Source organism: Podarcis liolepis (assembly GCF_965112155.1).
Source record: "Podarcis liolepis genome assembly, chromosome: 12".
Classification (NCBI taxonomy): domain Eukaryota; kingdom Metazoa; phylum Chordata; class Lepidosauria; order Squamata; family Lacertidae; genus Podarcis; species Podarcis liolepis.
This window is the reverse complement of record NC_139563.1, coordinates 510,010-522,613: the sequence shown is the minus strand read 5'-3', so window position 1 is coordinate 522,613 and position 12,604 is coordinate 510,010. Positions and strand designations below refer to the sequence as shown.

General features: G+C 56.2%; 1 protein-coding gene across 1 annotated transcript in view; it reads right to left on the bottom strand.

Moving 5' to 3' along the window:
* Window positions 1-12,604, bottom strand: part of KCNH2 (potassium voltage-gated channel subfamily H member 2) — an 82,563-nt gene that overhangs the window by 12,260 nt on the left and 57,699 nt on the right. The window contains exons 6-9 of the mRNA XM_083466659.1: window positions 9,547-9,972; window positions 5,603-5,990; window positions 4,654-4,853; window positions 3,270-3,522 (exon numbers count right to left, since the gene is read on the bottom strand). Of these exons, the coding sequence (XP_083322785.1) occupies window positions 3,270-3,522; window positions 4,654-4,853; window positions 5,603-5,990; window positions 9,547-9,972 (1,267 nt within the window). The remainder of the gene's footprint in view (window positions 1-3,269; window positions 3,523-4,653; window positions 4,854-5,602; window positions 5,991-9,546; window positions 9,973-12,604) is intronic.

Sequence of the window (12,604 nt, the reverse complement as noted above, 5' to 3'; positions counted from 1 at the left end):
ATTTGTTTCCAGGCCCAATTCAAAGTGCCGGTTTTGACCTATAAAGGCAGGGGTCAGCAACCTAAGGCCCATGGGCCGAAAGTGGCCTATGGAGGTCGTTTGACCGGCCCACAAGCTGCTCCCAAACTGAGCTGCCCACTTGCATGCTGCGCTAAACTAGCGCAGCGCGGTGACTTGCTTCTGCGGCCCCGAAAATTGTGTCTGTGCAGACACCAAAAATTGTGCCATGGGATCACCGTGGGAATGATCCATCCCAGGCAAGATAAACCTTGCTGACCCCTGTATAAAGCCTTAAACGGCTCAGGACCCCAATACCTCAAGAACCGCCTCTTTCCATCTGAACCTACCCAGACCCTGAGATCACCTTCTGAGGCACTTCTTCATGTGTCTCCTCCGTGTGAAGTCCGGAGGGTGGCAACACGAGAACGGGGCCTTCTCTGCAGTGGCTCCCTCTTTGTGGAATGCTCTCCCCAGGGAGGCTTGCCTGGTGCCTTCATTATAAGTCATTAGGCTGCAGGCGAAAACGTTCCCCTAAGGTTGGGGGTGCTTGAGCGGAGATTCCTGCATTGCAGGGGGTTGGGATAGATGGCCCCTGAGGGTCCCCTCCTATAATTTTATGACCCATTGGAGGTTTTTTAGCAGAGATCAGATGGTCGTTGGTTGTGGCAGCTTTGCTTGGGATTCCAGCATTGCAGAGGCTTCTTGTGGGGCTGGAAGGGACCCTGAGGGTCACTGAGCATTGGAGGGAGTTGGTCTGGAGAACCCCCTGGGGGTCCCTGCCAACTCTACAGTTCTGGGGCAGCTGCGTTTCGGCCTCTTCTCTGCCCACCACCTGCTCCCTGCAAGCTTTCATGCTGCTGGTGCTGGCTGGCGCCACAGTCCCAGCCTTCCTGTGCCCTGGCAACCACATGGCTCGTGCAGGAAAGGAGCCGTTTGGGGTCAGGGAGTTTGCCCAGCAAGTCACAAAATCACCAGACTGTACAGTTGGAAGGGACCCCAGGGGTCATCCAGTCCAACCCTCTGCAAAGTGACAGCAGACTGAGGAGTGGGGCGTGTGTCTGGCCATCTCCACCAGGCAGCAGAGACCTCCCTCCTTGCCAGCAAAGCTATTCGTAGCAGCCTAGATGCTGAGGGCGGCAGGCAGTTCTGGGTGGTGCTGAGTCTCAGGCAGGTCGCAGAGGGGCAGGAACGAGGTGGGGAGAAATGGGCAGCTTTGAGCAACGCGGGTTCAGGGAGCCGAGAAGAGCTGCCTATAAATATCCTGGGATGCTCTGCTTCGGTCCCAGGTGAGGCAGCTGCGTCTCAGAAGGAACAGCAGAGACTCATTAAGCCGGATTTCGTCTCTGCAGGGCGAACAGGAGGCCCAGATTCATTTGAGGGCGGCTTCTTCCTCCTGGGCTCCGGCCATCTTGGAAGCAGGAGCCAGAGGAAGGAGAGGTTACCGGGAGGCCTGGCTTCCTCTGGAGGAAACCAGGCAGAGAGACCCGCCAGGAGAGTCTTCTGCCAAGGCTTCTCACGGAAGCAAGCTCAGGTGCCCGTCCCCTTGCAGAAGGGCATCAGAAGAGGCTGCAGGATCTGTCCTGAATATTCCAGCTTTCATCTTCCTTGGATGCCCAGGAGTTCGAGTGTTACAAGGGGGGAGAAAACAGTCTCTCTGTCCGCCTTCCCCACGCCTGGCATCCTTCCTTAAACTTCTATCATTGCAACCTTTCTTCAGGCAGAGGGCCTTCTCAGTGGTGGCGCCCGCCCTGTGCAATGCCCTCTCATCAGATGCCAAGGAAATAAACAACTGCAGTCATACCTCAGGTTACAGATGCTTTGGGTTGCACAATTTCAGGTTGCGCACCATGCCGAACCCGGCAGTACCAGAATAGGTTACTTCTGGGTTTTGGCGGTTGTGCATGAGCAGAAGCACTGAATCGCGACCCACGTGTGTGCAGATGCGCAGATGCGGCGCTGTGGGTTGTGGATTGCGAATGTGCTGCCCACGCAGATCATGTTCACAACCCGAGCGTCCACTGTATTTAGTGGACTTCCCTATTTAGGGAAGTTTTTAATGTCCAATGTTTTCTCGCTTTTATTATCATCATTAATTCTGTTGGGAGCTGCCCAGAGTGGCTGGGGAAACCCAGCCAGATGGGTGGGGTATAAATAATAAAAATAAAATAATAAAATCATCCTCATCACCACCACCATCCTCATCACCGGGGAGTCAGAAGCTGCTGGCCTGTTTCTCTCAGTGCGGTCTGCACTGACCGGCAGCCATGTCTCTCCAGGGATTCAGAGACGGCCGTCTCTCTGAGCCCTGCCTGGAGATCCAAAGAATTGCCAAATCACAGAATTGCAAAGAATTCTTCATTGGAAAGGTCTTTCGGATGGGGAGAGTCGTTTGACAGTGGAACAGGCGACCTCAGAAGACTCTCCTTCCTTGGAGGTTTCAAGCTGGAGGCCAGGGGTTCCTTGGCTCTCATTCCTGCATTGCAGGGGGTGGACCAGATGACCTTTGGGGGTCCCTTCCTACCCTCTGATTCTATGAGCCCCTCACATTCTGACTCAACGAGAGCCTGAAAAATCCTGCTGGAAACCTGAGGTGGGGCCATTCTGACTAAAGCCAGATAAAACGCAGCAAAATTCCGTGGGTCTTCTGCTCCTTGAGCCTTCCAATCTCTCCTGTCATGTTAAGTATAACTGTTTAATTGAACATCGAAATGGGAAATAGCTCTGTATGTGTATTGCTGAAGGGAACATGGAAATTTCCATTGGAGCTTGCATGGTGCCTAACAAGTTGATAATCAATTGTTGATGTATCTCTGCTAGCTCTTGCAGGAGGTGTTTAACCTCAGATCACCTGGGAGGGTTATTCAGTTACAAATCTCCATTTTGAGGGAGTTGTCTTTGTTCTAAAGCCACCACAGAAAAAAGGCAAGCAAATGAGTCTTGAATAGAATTGTACAGCTGGAAGGGACCCCAAGGGTCATCTAGTCCAACCCCGCCTGAAGAGAAAGCAGCTCCAGGGGTGAGACAGACCTGCAATTCCTGGTGTGTTTGAAGTAGTCTTATATTTGTAAGTTGAGCCTATGCCTGGAGAAGCATGTAGCTTGTAGCACCCTTTGTTTCTGTGCCTGTTTGAAGAAAGTTCCGTAAGCAAAGCTTTGGGACCATATTTTGGCCTGGACAATTTTTATTCCAAGCGGAGTCGGTTTCCCTTCATCCGATTGCTGCGTGACATTCATATCTGCCCTAGGACCCCCTCTGCGCCCCCTCCTCACCTAGGATGGCCACGACCACGTCCCCCCGCAGGATCTCAATGGAGCCTCGGGAGATGAAGTAGAGGGCGGTGAGGACGTCTCCGGCGTGGACCAGCGTGTCTCCCGGGGGGGCGTGGGTGGTCTTGAACTTCATGGCCAGCGCCCGCAGGCACCCCTTGGTGGCTCCCTTGAAGGGGCGGCAGTTCTGCAGGAGGCTGCGGTTCAGGTGCAGGCAGATGTCCGCCTGCAGGCACTCGGGGAATCCTTTCAGCACCTGCGGGGGAGAGAGAGGCGGGTTCGAATCAGCAGAGGAAGGAGCCTCTCCACAAAAACAGCCCTGGGCTCCAGGACGGTGGTGGAGAGAGAGGGACATTAGCCAGCTGAGGTCCGCATTTGCTCGCGGGAAGCAGTCCGGGAGCAGTGTGACTGTGGTGGGTGGGTCCAGAGGCAAAAAAAATAGGGCCTATTGGACCTCTGTACCAGGCAAAAGACAAACACACATATGTCCAGGCCCGGCCCAGCCAGGCCAAACATCCGCTGTTCTGTTCCAACTTGGGTCCAGGGAACCTCAAGAACTGCCTGGACTCTTCTAATATCACTGAGATCATCCACAGGAGCATTGCTGGGCATTCCCCAAGTCGGTGAGGCTCATTTGAAATGGAGCCTTCAGTCCTGTGGGACTCCCTGCCACTGGAGATCCAGCAGGCACCTTCTGTGCCAATTTATAAACTCCTGCTGAAACTTATTCTATTCTGCCAGACGTATGCAGGCAGTTAAGAAGGCATTATTCCCCAGCAGCTGACCAACGCCTGCTCATAACTCTTTATTGTATAGTTAAAAAAAATAAATTCATTGGAAATCACTTTGATATAATTTCAGTGACACAGAGGTGTACAAACATTTTTAGAAATAAATAAGTGCTCACCCCAAATATTTACTGTTTTGCTTATTTAGTAAAATTGATACACCTCTTGATTGTAAAAATAAAATAAAAACCCCCACAAGGTGGTTTGCAAAAAAAGATAATAAAATCAAGAAAGCAGACAACCATAGTTTAAAACATACAAAAAGTTAAAATACTAAGACAGGTTAAAACTCTCACCACCTTTCTAAGCATCCCTACAGGTTTGTGGAAGCAAGAATGTTTTTTGCAAGTGCCAAAAAGAACACAGGGAAGGCGCCTGCTTGGGGTCAAGAGGCAGGGAGTTCCCAAGGGCAGGCGCTGCCACACTAAACAACTGAAGGCATACAAATGCGGAAAACGGGTGTTTTGTGGCACTCACAGCGTGCCCACTCCACTGACCGAAGCGTTCAAGGGGGCGCAGGTCATAGGGAGCAAGGAAACTTGGCTGCTCTCACGATCCCAATGCTCTCCCCGCCCCCAGCTGGCGCTGCGCCCACTCACCGCGTTCATGTCGATGCCGTTGGTGTAGGACCAGGCGTGCTGGAAGTACTCCTCCAGGCGCTGGCGAAGCGGGTTGGGGATCTGGTGGAAGCGGATGAACTCTCGCACCCGGAGCATCTGGGTGTGGTAGCGGGCCGTTCCCGAGTAGAGGCGCTGGATGATGGCCGACACGTTCCCAAAGATGCTGGCGTACATCAGGGCTGTGGGGAAGAGGGGGCGCTGCATGAGGGTCTGTCTCCACCCCAACTCTTCCCACATGCAAGGTGAAAACACCTGCCCAGCAAGGCCTTCTGCCTCTCCTGAAACATCATCTGCCCCTCCCTCAATACCTCAAGGACCAGGTCCGGAGGGGGGCAACACAAGAACGGGGCCTTCTCTGCAGTGGCTCCCTGTCTGTGGAATGCTCTCCCCAGGGAAGTTCGCCTGGCGCCTTCATTACACACCTTTAGGCGCCAGGCAAAAGCCGTCCTTTTTAACCAGGCCTTTGGTTGATCTTATTGACATCCCATACCCTTTTAAAATGTGACTTTTGGGGGGGTATGTGTTATTGGGTTCTTGCTCTTGAGTTGATTTTATATGTTGTGGTCTTGTTGTGACCTGCCCTGAGACCTCCCGGTATAGGGTGGTGTAGAAGTCCAATTAATAATAATAATAATTTCAATCTCCTCCCTCAAAGAGCTTCTCTCAGTCCACCAGCCTTGTGTGTCTGAGCAGAGGCTGCTTGCAGAGGTGCTTTCTGGCCCAGAATGGCAGGGAACCCCTGGAACTCTCTGCCACTTGACAATCCCAATGACTGGGCGTCCTCTGCCGGGGAGCCCATCTAGCGGCGGAGTGGGGGGACGGGACGCCCTGAGTGTGCTTGGGGGGTGGAGAACGGCCGAGCCAAACTCCGCCTGGCCTCCATCGCCTGTCCCCTCCCTGCCCCACGGCCCTCGCGCCCCACACTCACATCCGATGAGCATGACGCAGATGGAGAAGATCTTCTCGGGGTTGGTGTTGGGGGAGACGTTCCCGAAGCCCACGCTGGTGAGGCTGCTGAAGGTGAAGTAGAGGGCGGTGATGTACTTGTCCTTGATGGTGGGGCCCATGTGGGGGGTGCTCTCGTTGTAGGGCTTGCCGATCTGGCTGCCCAGCGAGTGCAGCCAGCCGATGGTCTTGTCCTCCATGTTGCCGATGGCGTACCAGATGCAGGCCAGCCAGTGCGCAATCAGCGCAAAGGTGCACATCAGCAGGAAGAGGACGGCCGCCCCGTACTCCGAGTAGCGGTCCAGCTTGCGCGCCACTCGCACCAGGCGCAGCAGGCGCGCCGTCTTCAGCAGCCCAATCAGGGTGGTGGTCTGCGGGGGGGGGGAGAGGGGCTGTGAGGGCAGGAGCAACAACAAACCCCCCCCGCCACTCCAAATTGGGTTACGTGTCACAGAACCGTCAAACGATGTCGCTGTGATCCCTGCGTTGCAGGGGGTTGGAATAGATGGCCTTTGGGGGCCCCTTCCAACCCGACAGTTATGTGGGTGAGAAGAGACACAAGGGGGACGATCTGCATCAAGCTCTCTGCCTGACCGAATGCAGGATTCAGATCCTGTGGGGCAAAATGCCCCTTTGGACCCCCTCCCTTGCAAAAAACCCACACATGGGCTTTGATTCCACTGCCTTAGAAATTTTGGTTTGCTGATTCCTTAATACAGTGGTACCTCGGGTTACAGACACTTCAGGTTACAGACGCTTCAGGTTACAGACTCCACTAACCCAGAAATAGTACCTCGGGTTAAGAACTTTGCTTCAGGATGAGAACAGAAATCGTGCTCCGGCAGCGCGGCAGCAGCAGGAGGCCCCATTGGCTAAAGTGCTGCTTCAGGTTAAGAACAGCTTCAGGTTAAGAACGGACCTCCGGAACAAATTAAGTACTTAACCCGCGGTACCACTGTATTGTACTCTGTTGCAAATTGGGTTGCTTTCATATACTGGTTTCTTGGGGGTCCAGAAAGCAATATACAGCGGAACCTCAGTTTTCAAACATAATCTGTTCCGGAAGTCTGTTTGACTTCCGAGGCACGTTCAAAAACAGAAGCATTCACTTCCGGTTTTTCAGCATTCAGCTTCCAAAACGTTCGGCAGCTGAGACGTGTGAAAACCGAGGTTAAATAACTCCCGCCCCCATCCCTCTTGTTATTCCCAAGGGATCTTGCAAACTGGATTGCAAACTTCCTGTAGGACACCTCAGGGCAAAAGGGGCTTCCCGTCTCCCACCCGCCCATTTCTTCCTCTTCACTTGCTCCTTCAGCGTCATGAGCTCCCATAAGAACCTCAGAAGAGCAGCAGCAGGATCAGGCCCAAGCCCCCCCCCCCAGTCCAGCATCTTGCCCCCCCCCCAGGGGCCAGCGAAGGGGAAGCCCAAGCGGAATGTGAGAGCAACAGCCGTCTCCCACTCTTGGTGGCAACTATCCTCAGGTAGACTGACTCTGTCCATGGAGGCTCCATTTAGCCCACTCCAATGGCCCACCTAGGGATGCGGGTGGCGCTGTGGGTTAAACCACAGAGCCTAGGGCTTGCTTGCTGATCAGAAGGTCGGTGGTTCGAATCCCCGCAATGGGGTGAGCTCCCGTGGCTCGGTCCCTGCTCCTGCCAACCTAGCAGTTTGAAAGCACGTCAAAGTGCAAGTAGATAAATAGGTACCGCTCTGGCAGGAAGGTAAATGGTGTTTTCCTGCACTGTATCCCTGAAGGAGCGTCTCCACCCCCATCATTCAGCCCAGACACTGAGGTCCAGCGCTGAGGGCCTTCTGGCGGTTCCCTCACTGCGAGAAGTGAGGTTACAGGGAACCAGGCAGAGGGCCTTCTCGGTAGTGGCGCCCGCCCTGTGGAACACCCTCCCTTCAGATGTAAAGCAGCTATCTTATTTTTAAAAGACATCTGAAGGCAGCCCTGTTTAGGGAAGTTTATAATATTTAATGCTGTATTGTTTTTAACACTCGATTGGGAGCCGCCCAGAGTGGCTGGGGAAACTCAGCCTGATGGGTGGGGTATAAATAATAAATTATTATTATTATTATTATGGCCACATGACCCGGAAGTATGCTGGCTGTATGCTGGCTTCCTCGGCCAGTAAAGTGAGATGAGTGCCGCAACCCCAGAGTCGTCTGCGACTGGACCTAATGGTCAGGGGTCCCTTGACCTTTACCCTTTAATGGCCCACCTAGTCCGTCTGTGGTCAAGAAGATGCTCTGCGGGGAATCCTGTATGGTGACCCACCCTGGGTCCAAATGTGATCCAGCCCCGTTCAGAGGACTCACAGTCCAGGCTGCCCTGAGTCTCCCCCCCCCCCCGGAGCGGAAAGAGCTGATCCCCCAGGTGCGCTTCTGGCTGGGTCCAGAGAAACCCTCCCCCATCTCTGCAGACGGGTGCCCCCTCCCCAGCTGCTCCTCTGAGGCAGCCGCCATCTCAGCTGGCACACCTGAGCCTCACAAATTCTCCTCCACCTCCCTCCCCCATGCACCTGGCGCACAGGATGCGGGGGCCTCCCTGGGGGCCAGACCCAGTTTCCTCACCGGCTCCTGCCTCTCCCGCTGCCCTGTGAGCATGTGCAGGAACCGTGAGGGGGGGGCGAGAGACGTTCTTTGGGGTGCCAAGATTGCAGCCTCGCATCCGAAGCAAAATCCCTCCCGGTCCCGGCCGATGGAGGCCATGAACTCCCCACACAGAGGGGGATGGGGGGGGGGGTTGAGCTGAGAGGGCAGGGGGTGAAAAGGACAGACCCCCCTCCAGTCCCCCCTTCCTTAGGCTCCTGTGGCTGCCACTTCCCTGCCTCCTGGGTCTCCCACTTTGAAGCTGAGATAGGAAACCTAATGGCCAAACGGCACAATGACCCTTTTTATTCGCCACAACTGACTGCCTAGACGCCCCGTGGAGTAGCTGATCACGGGGCAGCGCAGCAGCAAAAGAGGCGTTTGGTGCCACGAGACCCAAAAAGCCAGCTGACGGCCACGGCAGCAGTGCCAGCCGGCCAGATGGAGATGTTAGTTGCCAAACCTGGTGGCCAGACATCTCTCGCAAAAGGCCGGTTCCCTGTGCGAGTGGCGCCCAGGACAGAAGAAGGACGTGTCTCAAAACTGCAGCCTGCCACTAAGCCCATCCGGCCGCTCAGGGTCGCCTGCGCTGATCGCCAGCAATGCCCCTCCAGGGTTTAGGCAGGGGATAAGAAGAACCTGAGAAGAGCCTGCTGGATCCGGCCAACTGCCCATCAGGTCCAGCACCCTGTTCTCATCAGCCAGAAACCCACAAGCAGGATCTGAGCCCCAGAGCCCTCTTCCCTCCGGTGGTTTCCAGCAACTAGGATTCAGAAGGATTGGGGCCTCCAGCCATGATGGTTGGTAGCCATTCACGGCCCTCTCCTCCTCCATGAATTTGTCCAATCCTTTTTTAAAGCCATCCACACTGGTGGCCATCCCTGTCTCCAGTGGCAGAGAGTTCCATAGTTTACACTGCATCTGCCATGAACCCTGAAGCCATTGGGGACTGAGCCTGGGACTTGTCCTTCTCTCCTTCTCCATCCACAGCTACCTGGAGGGGCTACCTGACATCTGCCCCCCACCCTCTGCAGCCCCCACTTCCAAACTTTCTATGTAGACAAGAGACCAGGACCTTTCCATGACAGAGATCTGACAGTTGGATGTCTACACAATAGGGAAAGTCTGCATCTGTTGAATTCCTGCCTGTCCTGCAGCCCCCGAAGGCACTGCCCATCCTTTTCACAAAAACCAAACCCTCCACTTTCTATTGCCCTCGCCTTCCCCGGGAGCAGGAAGAGTGTTTGGGGACATTCCGCGACCTGGCGGCAGCTCAAAGGGCCCTTGCAAACAGGAGCGGCGCCGAAACGCCGGGCTTTTTGCGACTCTACCTCCTCGGAGCCGGAGCCGAAGATGAGCAGGTCGAAGGGGATGGCGGCCACCATGTCGATGAGGAACCAGCCCTTGAAGTAGTGGATGGCGATCTTGGCCGGGTGGCTGACCACCTCCTCATTGCAGTTGACGTAGGTGGTGCGGAAGTTGATGAGGATGTCGATGATGAACATGATGTCCACGATGAGGTCGACCACGTTGAGGGGGCTGCAGGAGTAGCCGCAGAAGCGCCGCGCCTGCTCCTCCCGGTCATGCAGCAGGAAGGCGGCCGAGTAGGGCGTGAAGATGGCCGTGTAGATGACCAGCAGCAGGATCAGCCAGTCCCAGACCGCCTTGAAGGGGCTGTAGTGCAGGATAGTCCACTTGTGGATGCGCGGCGCCTGCAGCTTGTACTCCGGGAGGACGTCAGCGCCCAGAGACAGGACCTGGGGAGGGAGGGAAGGGACACGGGGGCCATCAGAGAGAGAGGCAGAATCCCCCCCCCCGGGAAAGGTGCCCCCCAGTGACCCCAGCAGAGTCAGCTTCCATGCCCATCCGTCAGGAACGCTTCGGTTGCCATTCATGCGCCGCAGGGGGTTGGACTGGATGACCTTTGGGGGACCCTTCCAACCCTACAGTTCTGTGATTCTCCCACCAGGCCCTGCTCTCCTAATAAGATGTGACAGAGGCCGTGGCCTGGCTGCAGGGGAGGGACCGCAGTGGGGATGGATCCAGGCCCGGGGAGGCCGGAACAGCACCCCCCCCCCGAGAAACGGAAGGAGAAAAGTCACCAGCTCAGATAAGGGAGCCTGGCTTGGCTGGTTGGGCGGCCGCGTGCCAGGGGTCCTTGAGCTGAGATTCCTGCTCTGCCCGGGGGTTGGGCTGGATGGCCCCTGGGGTTCCCTCAAAGCTCTGCGATTTTGCCATCCTTGGCAGCCCCTGCTCCTTCTCCTCACCCCAGGATGGCCTCTGTGGGAAAAGGAGGGGTCCCCCCATGCCCAGTCTCCGTGGGCGATGCATCCGTGGGCCTCGGTCCCCATTCAAGGAATGGCAGGCTTTGCAAGGGACCCCTAAGGGCCATCTAGTCCAGCCCGGGAGCTGAAGCATCGCTGGCAGATTCAGCGCCTCTTTCCTCCTCCTCCTCCTCCTGCCAGCTGTCTCAGGCTAAGGTGGGGAGAGACACACCACAAACGGGGGGGGGGAGCCAGCTGCTTGCCCCCCCCCCCAGGGAGACCCTGAGCTATTTGTTCCCAGCATGCTTTGCTGCGCCCCCTTCCCTGCTGCTGCTGCTGCCTCTGATCCCCAGCCGGCTGCCCCAGGAGCAAGCACCTTCTATTTATAACCTTCCTGGCCATCCCATGCCAGGGTGCCCTCCAGATGGGCAGGACAGCTAATTCCTCCTGGCTCTGAAGGCGGGGGGGGGGTGTCAGCAGCTGGAGGGGGGCAGCAGCTGCACAGCCACCTCTGGCCTCTCTGCCAAAAGTCCCAGGAATGGAGCGTCCTGAAAACAAGCCTTTTGCCCCCCGCCCCTCAAGCTGCCACCCCCCCAGGGGCACCTTACCCGACCCTGGCAGACTCCCCACAAAAGACTCCAGATCATGCTGCTTAGCTAAAGGGTGCTGAGCACCACCCTCTTGGGGGGGGGGCAAGGTTGAATTTGGCTCTGGACATGGTGACAACGAAGCACTCTGCACATCCTCAGGGGAACCTACAAATTCAGTATGGCTGCCTTGACATGGGTGGTTGTCCTACTCAGAGTAGACCCACTGGAAATCATGAGCAGGAGCCTTTGGGGGTGCTGCCCACAATTCCCCCCACTCCCTGGCCCGGCTTTGGCTCACGAAATGGGCAGAGCACTGGCCACCCAGTTCAAACTGGGTCACTGGCATGTGGAGACTGGCTGGGTTCTTGCAAGGAGCCCCTCCACAATTTCTGCTCTGGGGAGACCTTTTCCCTGCGTTGCTCTGTCACTTCAGGTGAACCCAAGACACCCTCCTTGCAATGTTCCCAGTCAGAGCTGGAACATGGGACACAGCAAGAGTGCCTCTGAGCACAGGCAGAGTGTCCTCCTCTCTCTGCAGTGCAATCCATCAAACACAACAGGCCCCCCCCACTCTTCTCAAGGAGACATCAAAGCAGCCCAGAACTGCTAAGACCCCAAGCTGAGGACCTCCGTGCTGCTGGGTGCTGGTCTGTTCTCCTCCGCTGCCTCCCCCTCCCACCTGAAGCCCCCTCCCCACCCACAAGGCAGCACCTGCACCCCCCTCGGAATGGGACCCCAGCCCAGAGATGTCCTCAGGGCCACAGCAGAGACCTAAACCACAGCGACATTTTAAAAATAACAAAAAAACATCAAGCAAGTGCCTCTGAGCACACACAGAGCGCCTTTCCCACGTGACGGTGCAACCTCGGAAGACTTACGTAAGCTCAAAGCTCCCCGGAGGAAGGATGTGCAAGCAAACAGCTTTGCCCCACCTGACCCTCTGCTCCACGAAGCGCCAGAGCGGGTGCCCCCCCCCCGGCCCCCCCAACCACCAGGAACGAGGAAGGGCTGGAAGCGGGGGGGGGGGGGTGTCACTCCGCTCCCTTTCATTCTCAGCCCCACACCCAAGCCCCTCTCCCCAGTGAAGGCAGTGGGATGTTGGGGGACCCTCGCAAATCCACCTTCCTGAACAGCGGCTCCAAGCGGCTTTCGAACTCAGATCCCTTGGCGTCCGGCCACCTCACTCTCCCCTAGCTCAGCCCCAAAGCTGAGTCCACACCGCAGCCAAGAGTGCCTCTGAGCATATAAAGAGTGAGCATCCCTCTCTGCAGCCGTAAGAACTACAAAAGAGACTGCTCACAGCTGTCAACGTTTCCCTGCTTCAAAGGGAAATTCCCTTATTCTGAATAGGATTCCTCGCAGGAAAAGGGAAAAGATGACAGCTATGACCCTGCAGGATCAGGCCAGTGGGGGACCATTCAGCCCAGCCCACCAGATGCCCCAATGGGAAAAGAGCAAGCAGGATCCAAGCCCAGAGCCCTCTCCCCTTCCGGCAGCTGGGATGCAGACGCCATCCTGGCTGGATCCGTCCAGCC